General features: G+C 41.8%; 2 protein-coding genes across 2 annotated transcripts; both read left to right on the top strand.

Moving 5' to 3' along the window:
• Positions 1-352: 352 nt before the first annotated feature.
• Positions 353-10,613, top strand: lmnb2 (lamin B2). The gene is made up of 13 exons (XM_085137028.1): positions 353-788; positions 3,157-3,293; positions 3,432-3,588; positions 3,871-3,996; positions 4,128-4,226; positions 4,857-4,928; positions 5,022-5,147; positions 5,290-5,510; positions 5,908-6,145; positions 6,227-6,334; positions 6,823-6,942; positions 7,040-7,120; positions 8,200-10,613. Exons 1-13 carry the CDS (start codon positions 570-572, stop codon positions 8,233-8,235), a joined length of 1,740 nt encoding a protein of 579 aa, XP_084993154.1. The 5' UTR covers positions 353-569; the 3' UTR covers positions 8,236-10,613.
• Positions 10,614-16,211: 5,598 nt separating this feature from the next.
• Positions 16,212-21,497, top strand: rtca (RNA 3'-terminal phosphate cyclase). The gene is made up of 11 exons (XM_085137031.1): positions 16,212-16,383; positions 16,538-16,638; positions 17,146-17,289; positions 17,430-17,553; positions 18,122-18,180; positions 18,263-18,404; positions 19,745-19,866; positions 20,110-20,168; positions 20,394-20,488; positions 20,568-20,672; positions 20,856-21,497. The coding sequence occupies exons 1-11, from the start codon at positions 16,333-16,335 to the stop codon at positions 20,952-20,954; spliced, it is 1,101 nt and encodes a 366-aa protein (XP_084993157.1). The 5' UTR covers positions 16,212-16,332; the 3' UTR covers positions 20,955-21,497.
• Positions 21,498-21,534: the final 37 nt, after the last annotated feature.

Genomic DNA, 21,534 nt, shown 5'->3' with positions numbered 1-21,534 from the left:
TCAGAATTCTGCGGTTAAAGTCGGAATTCCGAGAAAAAAGTCAGAATTCTGACTTTTTTCTCAGAATTCAGGAAAAGAAAAAAAAAAAAAGACGTGCCCACTTTTTTTTTTCCCCAGTGGCCCTAATCCTCTTCAGTACTATCAAGTGTGAACAGTTCTTTCTGGTAATTTTTCGTGGGTTTTGGTGGGGAAGCCGTCCTTCATAATGTTAAAGTCACGGGACATTTTTGAAAAAAACCTCTAAAGGTGCTTTTGCTTAGACAGGAGGTTATGCGTTACGTTACGCCCTTCCCGTACCTCTGCTTTCCCATCAGCCATTGCGGACAGGAAGTGTCCTCTGCTTTTGGCGCGGTCCTGACCGCGGCCATCTTGGAATCACATCACTGTGTAAAGCAAGCGTTCGAGACACTGCGTGGTCCTCCGGCTCATTGATTGCGATATCCTGGCGCTAACTATCAAGAGGAGCTGTTTTGCATCCCGATCTAACAAAGCCAGTAGATACAATCATTTATTTTCTTTTGCTCGCTGAGTGCTCAGGAAAAGTCGGGCAGAATTTTGAAGGAACCGCTATGGCGACTGCAAGCGCTACCCCAAGCCGTGAAGCTGGCCGGTCAGCGGCCTCCACTCCTCTCTCCCCGACTCGGATTTCTCGTTTACAGGAGAAACAGGAGTTGCAGCATCTGAACGACAGGCTGGCTGTGTACATCGATCGCGTGCGGGCGCTGGAATTGGAGAATGACCGGCTAATGGTCAAAGTTTCGGAAAAAGAAGAGGTGACTACGAGAGAGGTTAGTAAATGAAAATATTTCAGCAAACGTAATATCAGCACGTGATCCCTGTCGTAAAAATGTGTAACTGAAAAAAGGCTCGTGCGCGCACATATGTAGTCTTGAACGATAGGGAAAATCGGTCATTATAAGTCACGTTAATTATGCGGCGTAAAATGTGTAACTAACAGTGCGCTCACATACGGTAAACTCAGCTTCACTGGTGCCGTTGGCTTTGCATTGTTTGCCGTAATGATCCATACTGCATCTGTATTCAAATGTGACCGGACCGGAAGCACTGAGCGGGTGGGTCTGCGCGCCAATCTCTGCCCAGTGATTTTTTTTTTTTTTTTTAAATTTAATGTATTTTTTGTATTTGTGAATTTGTCCGTTCATTTGACTCCCCCCCCCCCCCAAAAAAAAAAAAAAAAAACCTAAACAAAAAACACAAACAAAAAAAACCACAGAATCCATTTTTTGGGGAATTTCTTTACCAGAATGATTGATTACCTTACCTGGATGATTGTATCAAGACAATTTTGCGCTTCATTTCACTTTAAATGTCTTCTCGAATTAACAGAAAACATTTAAATAATCTCAAGTTAAAAGCTGAGTTTGTGCTGTTTCAGACTATCCTTTAGTCTGTTTTTGGACTAAATCAGATAAGCATCGATAGAACCTATCATGGGACAAAGGTGTTTGTTGTAATCTTGAATAGTTGTTGCCCTAAAGGTAAAATTTGAACTTGTGCGTGGTTTCTATTTTTTTATATGTGACCTTTGCATGATGTATGATTTCTGCTTCATCAAAAAAACAAACACAAAAACCCAACATAGTTGAGTAATGGTAGATCTTGTAATCGTGCCAGATCCTTTTTTTCTTCGTGCTGTGAGTCATTGTATGCTCACAGGTAGCAACCCTGTAATGGAACTGCTTCTTAAAGGAACTACTATTTCGACACTCGACCTACAACAGATAAATTTTGGTCTTGTAGTGTTTCTACTGGAGTTATAGCAGGTGGTGTTGCAAAGACACGTTGTTGCCCATAGCAACATCAATTTCCTGTTTTTCTTGTAAAGTAGCAACCTCAATCAACACAGCATTGAACGCACGCAATAACCACATTTGCGAAAAATTGGCCTTGTCCACCCTTTTTACACTTTCATATACTATGTTCCAAAGTTCCTTCTTTTATAAAGAGTAAAGGAGAGCCCCTAAACGTGTTCTTTTATGTTAGCAATCACTCAGTGCTGCCTTTTTCTGCACACTAGCCTTATGATTTTATTGGTTGGCATGTCTAGTGCTAACTGAATTAACAAGCCTGCCTTTGTGACTGTTTTCTGCTGTTTTGTTGTTGTTGTTTGTTTTTAAAAAACATGAGTCATTTTTGTACTACTGCAGGTAGCAGGGAGTAGTTACCAATGTGGCTAACACTGACAGGGTTGCTACTTAATAATGTAATATAAATTCTAAAAATGTTATTTTAAATTCCAGTGACACTAAGGTAATTTTAAAAAAAAATGTAAATTAGATCATAAGCAGGCAAGTTTTTTTTTTGTTTTTTTTTTAAATTTGACATTTTTGGAAAGTCTTAAATCCCGAACCTCTCTCCATTGTGTAAATGGTTGTATCGGTCTTCCTTGTTTTGTTCTGTCTTCTTTCTCTTCACCTTTTTTGCCACTGGTGAAGCGACATGCGATGGTTGGTTTCTATAGGTTTTATAGATGAAGTACTTATGGGGTATTTTTTTGCTCAAATGCTAATGCACTTCCTCTTTGCTGTTAGTTGAGTCTTATTTAGACTCGGAAAGTCCAATGTGGTGGCAGCAGTGAAAGAAAAGCTTTAAGGCTATTTTCAGACAGTAATTACTTTTGTTACATCCTAACATTATGTATAGTTACTGAAAACGTCACACAGTGTGTGTAGTTGTGGTAGTTGGATCTATTCATTCAGAATAATTGATACTGAATGAAATTAGGTCAGCTGGAAACGGCTGCTCTGACTGTTGAATTTAACACTGCTCCCAATGCTTGACTGAAAGAGTTTTATTTATTTATTTCAATTCATTATTTATTCAGATAAAATTCAAACGGGAACAAATTTAAATTTAAGACATAATAATGGAGCCGCAGTGTATATTTAGTTTAGTGTATGTTCCTGTAATAATCCTCTGTCTGATTAAAAGAAAGGGGGAAAAAAAGAAATAGGTTGGGTTTTTTTTTTTTGTTTTTTTTTTTTTTTTACATTTTTAAGGTGAAATTTAGAAACATGTCCTTCTGTTGTAATATGCAACCACTCAGAAGACTTTCCATCCTGGAACAGTCAGTAGTGTTTGTTTTCTTCACCAGGCCAAGCCACCAGGTAATGTGTTTTGCATCCCTCTCTTTAGGTAACAGGCCTAAAGGCTCTGTATGAGGCAGAGTTGGCTGATGCTCGGCGAGTTTTGGATGAAACTGCTAAAGAGAGAGCCAGGCTCCAGATAGATCTGGGCAAGGCTCAGGCTGACCTGGAAGAAGCTACACGCAGGTAACGCCTTATCAAATACTTTTTTTATTTGAAATTGTGTTAACGTGGCTAAAGATTTGGGATGTTTGCTTGTAAGGGCCATTAAGTGACCACTTAAAGATAATAATTGTGTTCTGCCTCCTTGTCTATTTGTTCCAGTATAAAGAAAAAGGATGGTGATCTTGCTGCAGCAATGTCCAGGGCCAGTGGTTTGGAAGCCCAGCTGAATAAGAATGAAGCAGCTCTTTCAACAGCTCTAAGCCAAAATGCTGCTCTGAGCTCTGAGCTAGCTGATGTCAAGAACCTGCTGGCCAAGGTGGGAAAGATGCCAGATGTTTAGTAAAAAAAAAAAATCTAGAAATGGTTGAATCATTAGAAATGATAATATATGATCACCATGATGATATGCTTGGGATATATTCTGGTTTATTGTGTTTACCTTTTCAGTTGGGTATTATGTCCCCGAAAGTAAATGTTTCATTTACTTTTTGTATGCCAGACTAACATGACAAATGTTCTCTGCTTGGTCATGAAGAGCCAGCCAATCAGCCTAATGTTGTCCATGTGCTAATAAATGTCCCGGTCTTATGATGTGTAGGCAGAGGACAGCCATGCTGTTGGTAAACGCCAGCTGGAGGCAGAGACGCTGATGCGTGTGGACTTAGAGAACCGCTGTCAGTCACTGAGTGAAGAGCTGGAGTTCAGGAAGACTATGTTTGATGAGGTAAGGGTTGTGTCGTAAATACTGTGCATGTGCACAAGACTGCCATAAAGTCTAATTTGCATAATATTGCATAATTTGGGTTTTTTTGGGTGACGTTTCTCTGTTACACTTCACTCACTTCTTGTGCTCAGGAGGTGCGCGAGTCTCGCCGTCGACATGAGCAGAGAATAGTGGAGGTGGACTCTGGAGTCAGACAGGACTATGAGTTCAAACTGGCACAAGCTTTACAGGTATGATGTCATTTCTGATGTTCCTGTGTCTGTGGCTGTTACAACCCAGTATATTTACAGTCATTGAAAAACAAATGTTATCATACAAATAATAAAGGCATTTTTAGTATCAGTCAGTTTTTAGTTCTTTTTTGCCTGTGGCACCAAAAGAAAACCAGTACTATGTTTCTCAGACTTCGGTTATCAAAGGTTTCTGTGAGTACCCGTACACCTGGGCAGGATGCCATCAGCAGCTGACCCTAATATCTTTTGGTAGCAGCAGCTCCACTGACCCACAATGTCACACTGTGAAAGCACGAATCTGCTGAGGTCACTATCAGTTCACTTTGTTATTCCTTGATAAATCTTGTGTTGGAAACGCCAATTCTAGTTGTTTTTTGAAAATTGTGCGCACATGCACAGGAGCATGCTGGTTGGCTCTGACTGTAAAATGCTGCACAATTTCACATTGCATGCTAGGACTTGTTAATTTTCTCTGTAACCATTTTGGCAAGTATATTATGTATATATTATTATGTCTGTACTGTGTTTGTGTTGATGCTAAATTTCACCTTCACATCTGTGTCAGCACTGCTCAGCAGGCTTTCTGTTGAGAATGAATGTTAATCAGAGTTGTGTGATCCCAACCAGGACCTGCGGAGGCAACATGATGAGCAAGTCTCTATTTATAAGGAAGAACTGGAGCAAACATTTCAGGCCAAGGTGAGAGACACATGTTTGTCTTTTCCCCCTTTCTTTCTTTTTGTTTTATGCTCCTTGTGTTCAAATATGCTATGTGTCTCGTTCTGTCTGCAGTTGGATAATGCCAAAGTGTCCTCTGAGATTAATGACAAGGCAATGAGCTCAGCCAGGGAGGAGCTGCAGGAGTCTCGTACCAGAATAGAGAGCCTTGGGTACCAGCTCAGCGCCCTGCAGAAACAGGTGTGGCTTTATGGACACCAGTACACCCAAATGGAGACCTCTCCTACAGCTTCCACACTTTAAATCACTTAAACAGCTCAGGATTTCTGGTGGTTTGCTATTTGGTTTTAATTGGGTGGTGTCTGCATGTTTGCTTTTGTAGGTGGTTGCCTCAGAAGATCGTATCAGAGAGTTGGAAGAAATTCTGTCGTCTGAGCGAGACAAGCACCGCCGTGCCATCGAAGCAAAAGAACAAGAAATGGCTGAACTGAGAGACCGGATGAACGCTCAGCTCAGTGAATACCAGGAGCTGCTGGATGTGAAGCTGGCTCTGGATATGGAGATCAATGCATACAGGAAACTGCTGGAGGGAGAGGAACACAGGTGCACATGTTTGTGGTGTGCTTTATAAACTGAATCAAAGTGATAAATGTGTGAAATCCAGTTTCAGACTGGCCTATGTTCTCACATCATTGAACTGTTTCAGCCCTTGTGGAGGTGAATGAGACTGATTGGGCTAAAAAAAAAAAAAATAGAAGTCATAATCTCATCTGTACCTGAAGCCAAGGTATCTGTATGTGTGGTATTTGCTGATACAGAGTGTTTTTCCGCAGTAGAAGTATTTTATCAAGTACTTTATCACGAGGATGCCATCAGAGCCAGTACTTACTGTAGGGTAGGATGTGTAGCGGGTGGAAAGTGATACTTGGATCAGATTGGTCTGTTGGGATCGTTGCAACAGCATTGATTCCAGCAGCATCATTTTCTCCTCCTGTTTTAGACTGAAGCTGTCCCCCAGCCCGTCTTCCCGAGTCACAGTGTCCAGATTAACAGGATCTTCATCCTCCCGCTCCTCTAAGAGGAAGAGAGCAGAAGCAGAGATTAGGGAGATGCCCGAGATTGGAAGAGGAGAGGAGCAGTTGCTGGTGTCAGAAGAGGCTACGGCTACTGGAGCCGTCACCATATCACCGACTGACATGGATGGAAACGCAGTCACACTCATCAACGATACTGAGCAGGTGTGTTAAGTGAAATTTTATATTGTGTCTCCTTTTCTGAACAAAGTGCACTTCTGTATTAAAGCTCCTCATGTCTTGCAGGATCAGCCTCTGGGCAACTGGAGATTGAAGAGACAGGTTGACAATGGGGAAGAAATCATCTACAAGTTCTCACCAAAATATGTCCTGAAAGCTGGGCAGTCTGTCACTGTGAGTAGATTGCGTATGGTTGCATGACCTTAAACGATCAGACACGTACAGACACACGTGTAGTGGAGGTGAGACAGGAACACTGATAAAGAGCCCACCAGCAAAGATCATTTGGCCTGTAGCAGCCATCCTCCCTCTCCCACTGTGCTGAATGTGCTACCACCCACTGGTGGTCTCATGCTACTAGTATTTGACAAGGACACCAAGAGAAAAATCAGTGGGAAAAGGAGGGAGTGAAAGTCTGTGGCCTCCAACTGCTAAACCCTCTGGGGCATTGACTTGTTGTCTCTCCACTGCCCCTGTTGTCATTGATTTGCACCTGTGCAGGTGAAATGGATTCCCAGCGGCTCAGACTTCCTACCTGGACAGACTTTAACAGACTGTACCGTGATGATCATGCTGTGTAATATTGTAAAAATGTAATATGTGAAGCTGTATGTTATACTGTATGTTGTAAAGAGCTTTTTTTGTTGTTTACCTGCACCTAGGTGTGGTCTGCCGATGCAGGTATGGCTCACAGTCCTCCAACTGACTTGCTGTGGAAAAGCCAGGCTTCCTGGGGCACAGGAAATGACATAGTTACCTCTTTGGTCAATGCTGATGGCGAGGTAAAGATGTCAATGCATAGCTAACTAAACCAGTTTCCTTTGTTTGAAATTCGTACATGGTTTCTATTTTTTGAGTCATGCGGTGTTTGTCTCACAGGAGGTGGCCAGGAGGACTGTAACCAACACTCAGGTGGATGTAGATGATGTTGATGGCGAGGAGGAGACAGTGGCACAAACGGTACACCAACAAATTTTCTTTTTCTTTACTTTTTTAGTAAAACTTTTTGTTTGGCTCAGTGTAAAGGAGCAGGGCTGTCACTGCAGTTAGATTAGATGTTAAGAAAACTATGAGCTCATTTTGACTCGATGGCAGCAGCAGGTAGCAGAGCAGTTGGACAAGGTCAATAAAAGGTTGATGAAGTAAGTGGTACTAAAAAGAAAGAGCTGGAGGAACATTTAGCAGCCACTTAAGTTAATTGGCAACATGTGAGTCACATGACGGGGTCTAAAAAGAGCATCTTAGAGAGGCAGAGGTTCACCATTCTGCAGAAAATTGTGTCTACAAATTGTTTTTCAGAATGTTTCTGAATGTAAACATGTGAAGACTTTGAGTAATTCATCATCTGTAGTTCATAATATCATCATTGTTGGATATCTGCATCACCAGTCCCTTAAAACGGGCATGATTGTGTGGTGGAAATCAGTGCATGGGCTCAGGATCAGTGTGTGAACACAGCTCAGCGTGCCCTCCACAGATGCAGGTTGGAGCTCTGTCATGCAAAGAGGCAGCCACATCAGAGTGTTATCCAGAGACACTGCTGTCTTCTCTGGACCAAAGCTAGTTTAAAATAGACTGAGGTAAAGTGGAGAAACTGCTGAGGTCATACTAACCAAAATCAGTGCCTATGGATTGCAGCTTGCACCAAAAAAACAGGACAAAGCAGGGTCAGAACTGCTGAGCAGCTGGAATCCTCTAACAGAGAAGAATGGGACACATTCCTCTTCCACAAGTCCAACAAGCTCTCCTCAAGTCCCACACACTTGTGGGTTGCTGTTAGAAGAAGAGGGGATGCTATACAGTGTTGCATGTGACCCTGCGCCAACGTATTTATGACTTGTGGCTGCAATCACATTCAAAATGAGCTCATAGTTTTCATAACGTGTTTATTTACTGGGGTTAAACAGTGTAGAACACACGGTCTGTCTCAGTCAGCACCTGTTGTAGGCTGTTGGATGGAGTCAGTCTTTGGAACTTGTACATCTGTACTGCTACACATGGAAGTCTCCCAATAACAAACCTTTTTGTTTCTCCTACAGGGCAAAGTGTCGTCCAGAGAGTGTGCCATCATGTGAAGCCTTCCTCATAAGTAGATGGCTTTTACCCTTTATATACTACTTTTTTCTTCTAGAGCCATTCAGATATGATCCTGTCCATTGCCTCATTATGTGATGTTTTTACTATTCAAGATCATTTTTTGTATAATGGACTTGGTTTTTATAGCTTTCCATATTTCTGCACCTACTTTAATGAGTCAATAAAAATTAGTCAGACGCCAGCAACGATGGATTAGACATGATGGATCCCAACTCCTAAGCACAACAGAACATGGTATATAGACACTATATATGGTATATAGAATATATATACTATATATAGTATATATGCTATGTACACCCGCTGTATACTGGGTGTGTACTGGGTAAAATGCATCTGTTATCAAACCCCTTTCTTGTGACATCAGGGCCTTTCTGAATGTGTTTCTAACTTTAACATTTATTGCGTGGATACTCATGTTTGTCTGCTGCATGTTTTTTTTTAGTATTTTTTGAAGTCTTCCTTTCACTTGCATCCAAATGCAAATGAAACGATACATTCTTGTTCAGTTACCTTAGATTTCCCTATTCAAAAGGTGGTTTGCAAATTGACCGGATCCAGTTCTTCTACTTTGGGCTCAATCTAACCACCTCTGACCTTTGAGGTACACTCGGTTGATACTTGACCTTCTGGTCACAACCCAGAACTCTTTGTGACTATGCTCCGTACTTTTCTCTTCCTTATTTCTTCAAAGGTGAAGATAAAACGTTCTTAGATTTCTGAAAACTAAAAGCAGCCTCCTTTTTTTGTTAAATGTGGCTCCTAGTTGAGATGCAAGCTGAAATCCATAAAGCCAGGAAAAAACACAAGACAACTGCCAAACCTAAAATCACGCAGCTCTCCTGTCTGTGTTCTTGCGACCCTCAACAAGACTAGCATGGTCAGAATTATGTGATGCATGTGAACCCTGCTTTCCTGGGGAAATGTGCTTTGTTGAACTCAGTCCTATCCACACCTAGAAGAGCTGCGAGTGCTCCAAAGCAGCTGTGTAAACCCTGACAGCAGACCCAGAGGAAGTCCAGGGCCCTCACACCGCTCCATTACAGTGTTTGAATGTTCTTATTTAGCTCTTATTTTTTGAATTACACTGCAACTTGTTGCCTAGACTGGCTTTATTTGTTGCTAATAGTTTTTTGTAGAGATTTTCTTAGTGAGGCCAGCACTTTTTTTTTGACCAAAAAACACTAGTGGTTCATTTTGACTGGCAACACTTCTATTAGCAGGTGCGTGTCTATGCTGCCCGTGTGTAGTCTGCAGAGGAAGAAATCTGCACTTGTAACAAAAACTGACCGATGCCTCCAGAGAACCAATGGAACTAAACTTCAGAACAATAATAGAACACTTATTACAAATGCTGACATTGTAGGGTGGGTGGAGTCTTCTTACAGTCTGCTGTTATGCCTCTTGTTGCCGTTTTCATTTTTCATTCGACAAAGTTGGAGAACTAACTGGTGCTTCTCAGACTTGCTAAATGTTGCGTCTCTGAGCCGAAACAGGACGTATGTGTGCAGACAGACAGGATACTGGACTCATCTAACCAACATGCCAGGCTGTTAATAAGCACCTGGATCTGCAGAGAGGAGCTGAGGCTTTAGGGTTTAGGAACATTTACCATGCAGCGGCCAGTTTTTCTTTGCTTGGGTTTGTTCTTCTTTGGACAGTGCAGTGTCAATTGGATTAGGTTAGATGATGAAATTAAAGTTAAAGCTTTCTCAATCTGAAACCTAAAACTGACAAACTTTTTGAAGTGTGTGGGATAAATGATGGAAGTAAGATTCCTGTTTCCTCAGACTTTTGCAGGTCTGACGTGATATTTCGAGTACACGGTCTCCGTCTGTACTGTTTCTGACTTGAGCACACTGTATGAGTTTTTCTCATACCTGCTGTGTGTTATTGTGGAAACGGCTCTCTCGTGTGTTTGTGTTGTGTGATTTACTAGTTCTATGTAATCAGTTTAACTTTTTTTTATTTTTTTTATGTGTGTACAATTCTTAGATTGGCTCTGGTAGGGTTTTTGTGACTTAATGAAACTGGGGAAACTCGACTTATATTTCAGGGTCCGTGTAAAAAATAAACAAAAAAATTAGCTAAACACTATTCCTGTAGTGTTCCACTAAAAAGTCGAAAGGCTTCACTTGATACGAACAGTTAATATAAAATGTTTTGATTTCTATTGGGAGAAAGCACCAGTTGCTTTACTAATAACTGAAAAGTAACCAACATTGATGACAACAAAAGTCCGAAGAACCAGAGAAATGCTATTATTCATGTAGGGGTTATGGCATGTATTGTCTGTTTTATCTATGATTTTTCTGTCAAGCTACTTTTTGTACACTTAATAAATGTTTTACACATATGTATGTGGTATCAAGAGTCTTCTATGTGCATACAAATCATTAATATTAGTGGGGTGAGGTGTGTTTATAAAGAATGCCTTGAACAGACATCATTTGATAGCTCCTCAGTAAAAACAATATGAGTCAAATAATGGCCTTTGAGGAACTTGCTGTTTATCTGACAGACACTGCAGAGTCCAGGGTCGTCCGATTTAAAAATGCCACTTAATTAGAATGATTTTACAAATAACATGGGTCAGTGTGGCCCCACTGCTCAACAGTCTCTGCTTGCATATGTGATGAGACATGTCATTGAAGGCATTTGTACTACAACCAAGTCATTTTAACCTGATATTAAGCATTTATTATTAACTTGAGGCGACACAAATATCAAACATTTGAAAGATTGATGCAAAAAACTCATATTCGGAGTCAAACTTCCAGCTCTTGAGTCGGCCGATACCCGTCAGACCCTTGACTGAAGGTGGGAGTGACCTTGAACGTCAATAAACTACGTTAAATTACAGGTGGCCCTACCCTTAAACACAAGAACATTTATAACCAATACGCCATTAAAAGAGGCAGGCCCTTGCTTCGACCAATGAGAGCGCGGGAGAGAAACACGTGCTGTGGAGCTGTGACACCCCCTCACCTGAAGCCAGAGGTCTGAGAGAGCTCTCGTTTGCCTGACTGAGCTACAGCAAAAGCCTCTCGAGTCTACGAGCGGGACCTGGAGCTCCTTGGAGAGCGGGAAACAAACAGTTTTAGGGGTTTCTGAGGAAGGGGTTTGATGTTTAGAATCAGTAAGACCTGCGATGTTTCTGGACACTGATTTCTTAGTCCACTAACCGGCTGGTAGAGCTGCCACTCCTCCACATCTAAGGTGACGGCAAAGGCCGTCGCCTGCTGGGTAACGTGTTTCAGCCAGGCATGTCCATCAGAAGGGCCGGGGGTAGACCCGGGAACAGCTCGATGGCTCCCCGGAGGAGTAGGTGGTTAGAGGGAGGTCGTCAAAGGAGCTTGCAAAGAAAAGTGTCTGGACTTCTCTAAGTTGCTTGAAGACGTTTCACCTCTCATCCGAGAAGCTTCTTCAGTTCTAAGGTCAAATGGTGGAGAGTCCCAGATATAAACCTAGTGGGAGTATCCCCCCACGGAGGGACAAAAGGACCCCCTGATGATCCTCTAATCGCCTGAGCCAAGGTGTGGAACTGGGTGTGGGTCCCAATCAGCCAGAGTTTCGGGTGAGTTCATTGTGAAACCTGGCCCCACCTTATCATGCGAATTCCTGAGGTCAGATGGCCCCGGATGTGAGTGGGCGTTAAGGCGTCTGGGAAGGGATCTCAAAACTGGATTATAGATGGCAGAGAGTTGGTGAGAGTTGACCATAGTGGTGGAGCATTTGGAGTAGAAGGAATTGATTCTGTGGACAGGTGTGGTTTATACACAGAATAGTAAACTAGAAAAAATTATTTATTAGTTATACATGATTATTATAAACCACCGCCTCTGTTCAAAGATGGTCGCTCACAGTGGACATAGATGGCTTCTTTCACTCCTCTTTCAAACCATCTGTCCTCTCTGTCCAAAATGTGAACATTGGCATCCTCGAAAGAGTGTCCTTTATCCTTAAGATGCAGATGGACAGCTGAGTCTTGTCCTGTGGAGGTGGCTCTTCTGTGTTGTGCCATGCGCTTGTGAAGTGGCTGTTTGGTCTCCAATGTAGAGGTCTGGGCATTCCTCGCTGCACTGTACGGCATACACCACATTGTTAAGTCTGTGTTTTGGCGTTTTGTCTTTCGGGTGAACCAGTTTTTGTCCGAGCGTGTTGCTGGGTCTGAAATGCTCTGGGATGTCATGCTTGGAGAAAACCCTCCCGAGTTTCTCTGATACACCGGCTACATAGGGGATGACAATGTTGTTGCGTCTGTCCTTCTTATCCTCCCTCGCTGGTGTCTGATCTTCTTTTCTGTGCCTCTTTGCTGACTTTAAGAACGCCCATTTAGGATAGCCGCACGTTTTGAGTGCTTCCTTTACATGTGTGTGTTCCTTCTTTTTTCCTTCAGGCTTAGAGGGAACATGTTCTGCCCGGTGGTGTAGGGTCCTAATTACTCCAAGTTTGTGTTCCAGAGGGTGATGGGAGTCAAAGAGGAGGTACTGGTCCGTGTGTGTGGGCTTCCGGTAAACTTCGATGTTGAGGTTGCCATTCTCTTCAATGTGCACAGCGCAGTCCAGGAAAGGCAAACAGTCGTCCTTTGTGTCTTCCCTGGTGAACTTGATGTTTTTATCCACAGCGTTGATGTGCGCAGTGAAGGATTCCACTTCTTGTGTCTTGATTTTGACCCAGGTGTCGTCTACATATCTGTACCAGTGGCTGGGTACTCTTCCTTTGAAAGAGCCAAGAGCCTTCCTTTCCACTTCCTCCATGTAAAGGTTGGCTACAATAGGTGACACGGGGGAGCCCATGGCACAGCCATGTTTTAGAGGGAGGTCCGAGCTTCCCTGCTGCTGCCTCAGCCAACCAATTTAAGATACTTTCAGTCGCAGTTTATTAGTGTTTGTTTACTTTGTTGTTAATTTGTCATGTTTTAGTAATACATTGAAGATCTTTTGTAGTAAAATGTTTTCATATCATGAAAGTTAATGTTTTGTATTTGATTAAAAAAAACAACAACAAAAGAAAAACTAAGCTTTCTCTTTACACAAAACAGTGAGCAGCCTGTGATGTAATCTTGGTAATGAGCAAAGAGCTCTGACTGGTTTGTGGCCCATTCCTGCATTTACTTTAGCTTTAGAAAAAGGTTACAAAGTAGCTAAAATCACAGAGGTATGGCATTTCAACAAAGACTGTCCAAATTCCAAGGCTCCTCCAAATGCCCAGATTTGAAGGATGGCTCATGTGTATCCCTTGTTGCCCACCCCATCCCAGCATTCATTTTGGGCCATCTCACATGCCCACTCTCTCCATCTTTCCCTGGGGCTGCTCATTAAGTGGATTAACCTTGTATGCCTTTGTCAAATAAATGGGACGCAGCATATGCATAGAAACGGCAAAAAAATAAAATAAAAATAAAAATGTCATGTTCTTGGAAGGCTTTGTGCTGCTGCAATGAATCCGGCCTAAAATGTTCCTTTTCTTTTGGAATGAAGAGATTTGTCACAGGATATTCTTGTTTAAATGACCTGCATAAAACAACAGGGATCGAACACATTGTGGTGAAAATGCACATTTTGTTGTCTGTCTTCTTCACAATGTACTTTCAGCACAGCAGACATCTGATCTCACATTGTTAAGGACAGCGCTGTGAGGTTTTTCATATTCTTGGTGCACCACTCTTTTCCTAAGTACTTATCAGTAGTATTACCAACTTCTCCTTGACCTTAATTATATTTTCATTGAGGTCAAAGAGAAGAGGTTAGGAAAACGAGATGGAGGCTTTTGGAATGCACCCATAGAGCAGATAGAGGGTCTGGACTTTAGATGAAAAGGCTGAGGTATGCCAGATTACACAAGAAATGAACTGAAAAATGGGTCTCATGAAGAGTGATGAAGCCACATTTGCAATTTTTGGTTCAAATCTTGATTGACGTTACAGTTACAGTAAAGCTGCCTAGGATAGTAAGAGAGTATAATAAAGGTGCTCATTACAAACTCTGTTTTTGTTTTATATGTTCATGCATGTTTGCCCATGTTTCAGGCATTTGCTGCACCAGCTTCCCATTGTCCTAGCAAAATGTAAAGAAACAGTGGATGAAGGGGTCAAGACTTCTGTACAGCTTTTCAATAGGACTGAGGTTTGGAGACAGGCTAGGCCACTCCATTACCTTAGTGTGCTTCATTTTAACCACTCATTTGTTGCCTCGACGATATGTTTTGAGTCACTGACCAATCTTCAGTGTCCTGGCTGAGAGAGGGAGGTTCTCGGTCAGGATTTTATTGTGAAATTGTCTTTAGCAGAAAAAAAGCCCAAACTACGATGTTTCCACCTCCGTGTTTGATTGTGCAGATGATGTTCTATGAGTCACATTTAACCTTTCTCTGCCTCTATACATGGCGGGTGGAGCGGATGTCAAAGAGCTCAATTCTTGTTTCATCTGACTTCAGCATTTTCTTCCAATCCTTCTCTGAATTGTTTAGATGTTTACTAGCAAACTTAGAACAGGCCTGTACATATGCCTTCTTGACCAGGAGGACCTGCAAGATTTCAATCCATTACAATGTAGTGTGGTACCAATGGTGTTCTTGGTGACTGATCCCAACTGCATCAGATCATTAACAAGCAGCACTTATCTCATGATCAGCTTCACCCATGAGGCAAAATTTTGTATGGAGCTTCAGACTGACTGTGAATTATTTTCATTTTATATTGCTTCCATTTCCAAATAATCTCACCAGCAGTTGTCATCTTCTCACCAAGCTTTTTTGTTAATGTTCTTGTAGCTCATTTCAACTTTGTGCAGGTGTACAGTTTGTCCCTGATGTCTCTTAAAGCTCTTTGGTCTTGACCATAGTGGTGGAGCATTTGGAGTAGAAGGAATTGATTCTGTGGACAGGTGTGGTTTATACACAGAATAGTAAACTAGAAAAAATTATTTATTAGTTATACATGATTATTATGTAAAGTTATATATAAAAATTCATATTACAGTTTAAAGGTTGGTGACCTATCCAGAGTGTACCTCACCTATGGCAGCTGAACAGACTAGCCCCCAAGCTGGAATGCTGTTCAACATGAACTTTTCTTACTAAATGGTCATTAAGAAATACAATTGCAGTAAAAAAAAAACATGACCTGGACTGAGTCCAAATCCAATCTGTTCCAGGATGGATTGGAAAACCAACTGTGATCCAACATCAGTGCTGGGCCTCAGCAATGCTCTTCTATCTAAGTTGGAATATTTGATGTGTTTTGAATTTTTAGCCACATTAAACAAGGTGGCCAAAAAATAGAGCTAAAAGCATCCTTACTTTTAGCTTCCTTCACAAACTTTAAAGACATTTTTATGGTTTGAAGAAACTGAAAATTCCTGGAAAATAATTCGAAAGGAACTGAGGAGAGTTAATGGCTGGAAAATGTTGTATTCCATAAACTACAGATAAAATATTTTAGTAAATAAACAAAATCATGTTTTCTACTCCACCACTTGGAGGAAAGAAAAAAAAACTGTTTTAGTGTGGTCACCTTTTTTCATTTTAGTTTGAAAGTTAATGGAAGTGGTTGCAGTCATTTGGTTATAGATGAAGAAGTGTAGGGAGAAGGAGTAGAGAAGACACAATCATTTTACGTCTCATATTAAGGTGCACTGGGCTTAATTATACACCATACATTTTAGGGAAACATTGCAATAAAAAATGTAAGTACTGTGGGGGTGCTGAGAGTAGAGCATGTAATATTATACTGTCAGGAGTATGAGAAAGAAAAAAGACAGTCTCTGATTCAAAACCCAAATAGAATGAAACTGAAACTAGATTTAATTGGTTTACTTAGAAATAACCCAGGAAGTAAAAGTTATCAGGTCATAATTAGGTATCTTAGACAAACCCATTTGTATAATAGCATCCAATCCTGAAGTGTCATTCTGGTTCCCACTCCATACAAGTTGGTGGCAGTAACGCACCAATTCCTTCTTTGTCAACCGCTGATAAAGACGAAGAAGAAGAAGAACAACCACAAGGGAAAAGTACGGGAAGCTGGAGTTGAGCTGAGCAACAGCATCCAAGTAAAAAATTCTTTGTTTTGAATGAAGATGGAATCTGAGGCTGTGGAGATAGACGGCAGCGTGATGGAAGGAGTGAGTACTCACTTTATGTTGGGGAGGTGATCACATGAAAAGCTGCCGGCTTTCCCCGCCGCTAATGTGCTAGCACAATGCTAGCGCGGCGGACAGCAGGCGGTTTTTAGCTCGCTGATGTCGCTTCTGTTTCCCCTTCATTTGCTCTGTGCAGGGCGGACAGATCCTGAGAGTCTCGGCGGCGCTCAGCTGCATCATCGGGTCCTCCATCAAAATCACCAAAATCCGAGCCGGCAGAAGCACGCCGGGTCTGAGGTGAGTTCCTAGCTCAGTGCTAGCAGGCTAGTGTTAGCCTATTCATTAAAGTTGATGCATCGGTTAACTTAATAAAAGTATTAACAAAAACAACCGATTGTCCGATTTATTTACATTGGTGTTATTTGCGCTACCGTGTGAACGCTGATTAGTTAAATACCTCCCGGTTTGTCTGTGTGCCTTTGTTGAGACTCAGCTGATTTAAAAACGCAGCTTCTGTGTGAAAAGAAGACCATCTGTCACCTTCAGCTTCAGTCTGCACAGCACGACTTTTAGCAGCTTCAGCAGAAACCTTCACGACTCTGTGCCGCAGAATTTCCTCGGCTTTTAATCAGCGATCTTAATTAGATTTTATTAATTACTGTTCGGTTCGTTTTATTTGCGACGTTTTCGTGTGCATTTCTATTTCGTTCTGAAAAAGTTGGAGACACAAGCCCCCTCAAAATCCCAGTAAAAGAACAGAGTTCTGAAATTTCAAATGGTAACATTTTGATCAATTGTGTGCAGACCACAGCACCTGACCGGCCTGCAGCTGGTCTCAGATCTGTGTTCTGGCAGTCTTCAAGGAGCCAGCATTGGCTCCACTGACATCAGTCTGACTCCTGGTAAAACCCGGGCTGGGAACTACACGGCTGACACGCAGACTGCAGGGTAAGTCTGACCCACTGACTGCATCGCTTACTTAATAAGTAACCAGCTGCTATCTGGCAGTAATACAAAAGCTATTGATTGTTTTTGTTTTAAACATTAAACATCTATATATAATCACTTCTTGTGTGTGTGTGTGTCAGGAGTGTGTGTCTCCTGCTGCAGGTTGCTCTGCCTTGTGCTCTTTATGCCGATGCTGCCTCACAGCTGTGTCTGAAGGGAGGAACCAACGCAGAGATGGCTCCTCAGATTGACTACACTATCAAGGTAATCGACATAGACACACCACGGCCCTATAACAGACAAAGTAATCATCATTGGTACCCCAATACCAAGAACACAGTCTCCAACTCACTGAAGAGTACGTTGTGTCAGTATGGACCATGATGTTTACCTTTAGAGTGGAAAGAGTCATTTTATTTTGCTTGGACCACTCTGATCCTCCATAGACCGCATTAAAGTTTGATAGAACACAACTTTTTATGCTGTCAGTGGTCATCCACCCAAGTCTAATATTCATTAGATGTTGCTAGAGTTCTATTTGACTTTTAAATCTAGTTATTCAGCAGTAATCTGATGTGGCCTATGAGGAAAAAGAGTGAAGATCAAATGTGTAGAAAGTGATAAGACAGAGTTTACTGATGGGCTTGTGATATTAGTCAACCTGAGAGAAACTGCGGGTTACCACAGTCTGTTACCCTGCTAACTGACTCAGAGCTTCAGTTGGTGCTTAACCTGATGCACTTCCAGTGAAAGTGAAAGCAGAGAACTTTAAGTGTGTGTTTATAGCGTTTGTTTTTATATTACATTTGATTGTATCTTTTATTGTCTTCAGGTATTCAAACCCATTGTGGAGAAGTTTGGAGTCCATTTTGACTGTGACATCAGAATGAGGTCAGTGTACCAAGATCTACAGAGTTGAAATGTTACTGGAGTACTTGTGTGTATCTGACCGTGTACTGTGTATTTGTGTCAGGGGTTTCTACCCTAAAGGTGGAGGTGAGGTATTGGTGACGGTGAATCCAATCAAAGAGCTGACGCCTGTCACAATGACTGAGAGAGGAAACATCACAAAGATCTATGGTAGAGCTTATGTTGCTGGAGTTCTACCTTTCAAAGTAAAGTTCACACTCACTCACATTACTCATTTTATGGTTTTTACTGCGTCGACTGTTGTGTTTTTGTTTTTCTTGTGTACTGGATTATTTTTCCAATCTTTCATTAATTTTCCGGTACACAATTTCTTCTTTGTTATTTTTTTTGTTAATACAGTCACTGCTAATGAACTAGTCTTAGCCACATGCTATGTTTCAGAAAGGATTATTTGTGCTCATTATTAGCTCGTTGGCTAATAACTTGTCATTCAAAAATGGCTAGCCAATGAATAAGCAGTTTCACAGTGAGGCCTCCTACTCACATCAGTTTTTTTGAAACTCTCTATTGTGATGACCTTGCTACGTCCATCTTTTATACAGTCTTTCACTTTGTTTATATTGAGCTACACAAAGCTCACCGAGGCTTCAGAACAGGATAAGAACTGACATCACCAGCTAGAGTCCAAGATGGTGACTTTAAGCCTTGATTTAAGTCTGTTGTGGACACGGACAGCTGGAGACCCAACAGCCTAGTGTTGGACTTGGTCGTTCGGTCTCCACCTGGCTAAGGAGTGCACTCCACTCCTGAATATATAAACATATCCACTCTTTGCGATGAATTGGCGTTAGGTTTGAGTCCTGTGCAGAACAGCAGTGGGGACAGTGCATAACAGTATAGTTAGCACTTAACTGTCATGTTTGCAAATGCCTTGGAATTGCCCTTGGAGTACAATCTTCCACAACTGCACTGAATTCCTGATGAACAATGTGCTATTACCCTTGTACTGTGCAAAGACCCAGAAATGAATCTACCAGCAGTTTATGGGATGCAGATTCTAGTCAGACAATTTTTAAGACCATCATGTGACTCCAGAAATTTTCCGTGTTGTTATGGGGGAATCATTTAGACAATCGTGATACAAGACAAATTAGCAGTGGTCAGAGAGTTTTGGAGTATGGGGAGTGCCAGCCTCTCATCTATATCTCAAGTGCAAACAGCACACTGGATGAGTGTCTGGTTGCTTTAGGAGATGCTGCCCTTTCAAACGGTACATGCCAAGATAAATATGGCATAAAGATATGGGCAACATATGTGATGCCAGGACAAGTTGTGCCTTGAACATACAGAGAAAATCTGAACCTCTCTGATTTGTTGCCTTCTGTTTAAGAAGAGCCACTGTAGCCAAGGTTGTATGCAGCCAAGGTTTCTGTGGAAATGGATTCACTTTCTTAAACTTAGTTAAGGAACTTTCGAATGAAATGTACTGTCCGGTGCTGCGTGGTCTGTTATTGTAAAACTAAATGTGAAAAATGTCAGGTATGCTTTTCTTTATTGAGCTGACTGTAGGTTTTGTTTTCTACAGTTGGCTAAAGACATGTCAGCTGCTGCTGTTCGAACCATCAGGAAGGAAATCAAAGAACTTTACATCAACATCCAGCCACAGCAAGAGAAGGAAAAGGCCTGCGGGAATGGAAATGGAATAATGTAAGCTCTGAACATACGATACATTCAGCGTTGGCATGCAAGGAAGAAAAAATGTTCTGGAACGTTAGAATAGGGGAAAAGCATTTGGCCAGAGTCCTGATTATTTAAAATCATCAGCATGAAGAGGAGTTCTAGCTTTGTGAAACCTGGTCTAAGAGGCCGTACACTATGAAGCTCTTGGTTTAAAACTGCCAATGCTTCCCAAAGGATCAGCCCCTGACTGCTTTTTCACCTCTTTTTCAGAATCATCGCTGAGTCCTCTACAGGTTGCATATTTGCTGGTTCAGCACTGGGAAAGAAAGGTGAGGAGTCACACGAACCAGCAGGTGGCAGCAATGCTGCAGTAATGTGATAAATGTTGACACCTCATTGAGAAATGTAATTTATATGAAGTCATTACTTTCCCATGCCCCTCTTTGAAAACAAACATGCTTTGAATGCTTGTTGGGCTGATGTTCTGAAACAGTGTGATGAGACTTTTCTTTGACAGTGCAGATGTTCAAGTACATGGGATTTTTGTTTTTTAGGTGTGTATGCAGATAAAGTGGGTATCGAAGCTGCTGAGATGTTGCTGAAAAACATCAGACACAATGGCTGCGTGGACGAATTCCTGCAGGACCAGGTGAGTGTGAGAGAGAGCGACACGCACACGCACACACTCTGCGACCTTACTCTGACCTTACTCTGACTCTCCTCTGCAGCTCATTATCTTCATGGCGCTGGCAAAGGGAACGTCTCGGATTCGAACTGGTGCTGTGACGCTACACACACAGACAGCAATTCACATCGCAGAGCAGCTGACTCAGGTCAGAAACTCTTGCAGCACAAGACTCGGCCAATGGTGCCTTTTCTGTTCGCGAGTCACAGTTCCAGTTTTAATATTGCTTCTTTATCTTGTCCTGGTGTTTGACGCAGCACCTCAGGTCATCCTCGGATCTGTCTGAGTCGAGCTGATCAGTCATTAACCTTGTGTGCTGTTGTATTTGCAGGCAAAGTTCACAATAACAAAGTGCGAAGACGAGCTGAGCAGAAACATCACCTACATCATCGAATGTCAAGGATCAGGAGCGGTGAACCCCAACCTGTAGCAGAACACGCTGTGCACACACTGACCCCACGCTCGGTAGCTGCTCCAAACGTGGCCGACCCTCTTAGTTTCTGTCTCTCAGGGTTTTTTCCATAAATACTGTAATAAATAAATCTCCTCGTGTTCACATGTTTCTGCCTGTTTTTAACTGCTTCAAGGAAAGATTTCCAATATTTCCCCATGTGCACTTCACTTTCCTGGTTCTTTGGTTGCTCTTTGACTGAAAGCACATTTGCTTTTTGGTCAGTATCCTCCTTTGTCAAATTTGAGTTTTCTTTGTTCAGAGTTTTGAAAATTTTCATATATCCATAGCCTTGATTGAGATTTTGGCTTTTTGCATGAGAATTGAACCCTCAGCAAAGAAGGGTCTTTGCGATTAAAGGATCAGGATTATTTAACACTATGTGGAGTGTAGTAGTTAGACTTTTGAGAGGCTTTTTCAGTCCAGTTCAGAAATCAGCATTGCTGATTATCTAACAGTGACCAATACATATGAAGTTTTGAGTTGTAATCATAACCTGACCAATAAAATGAATAAACTGTCTTCCAGTTCTATGTTTATATGCATGCTTTGCTCAAAC

Source organism: Neolamprologus multifasciatus, chromosome 17 (genome assembly GCF_963576455.1).
Source record: "Neolamprologus multifasciatus chromosome 17, fNeoMul1.2, whole genome shotgun sequence".
In the NCBI taxonomy this organism is placed as follows: Eukaryota; Metazoa; Chordata; class Actinopteri; order Cichliformes; family Cichlidae; genus Neolamprologus; species Neolamprologus multifasciatus.
The sequence above is the reverse complement of the archived record's forward strand: the minus strand, read 5'-3'. Positions and strand labels throughout refer to the sequence as shown.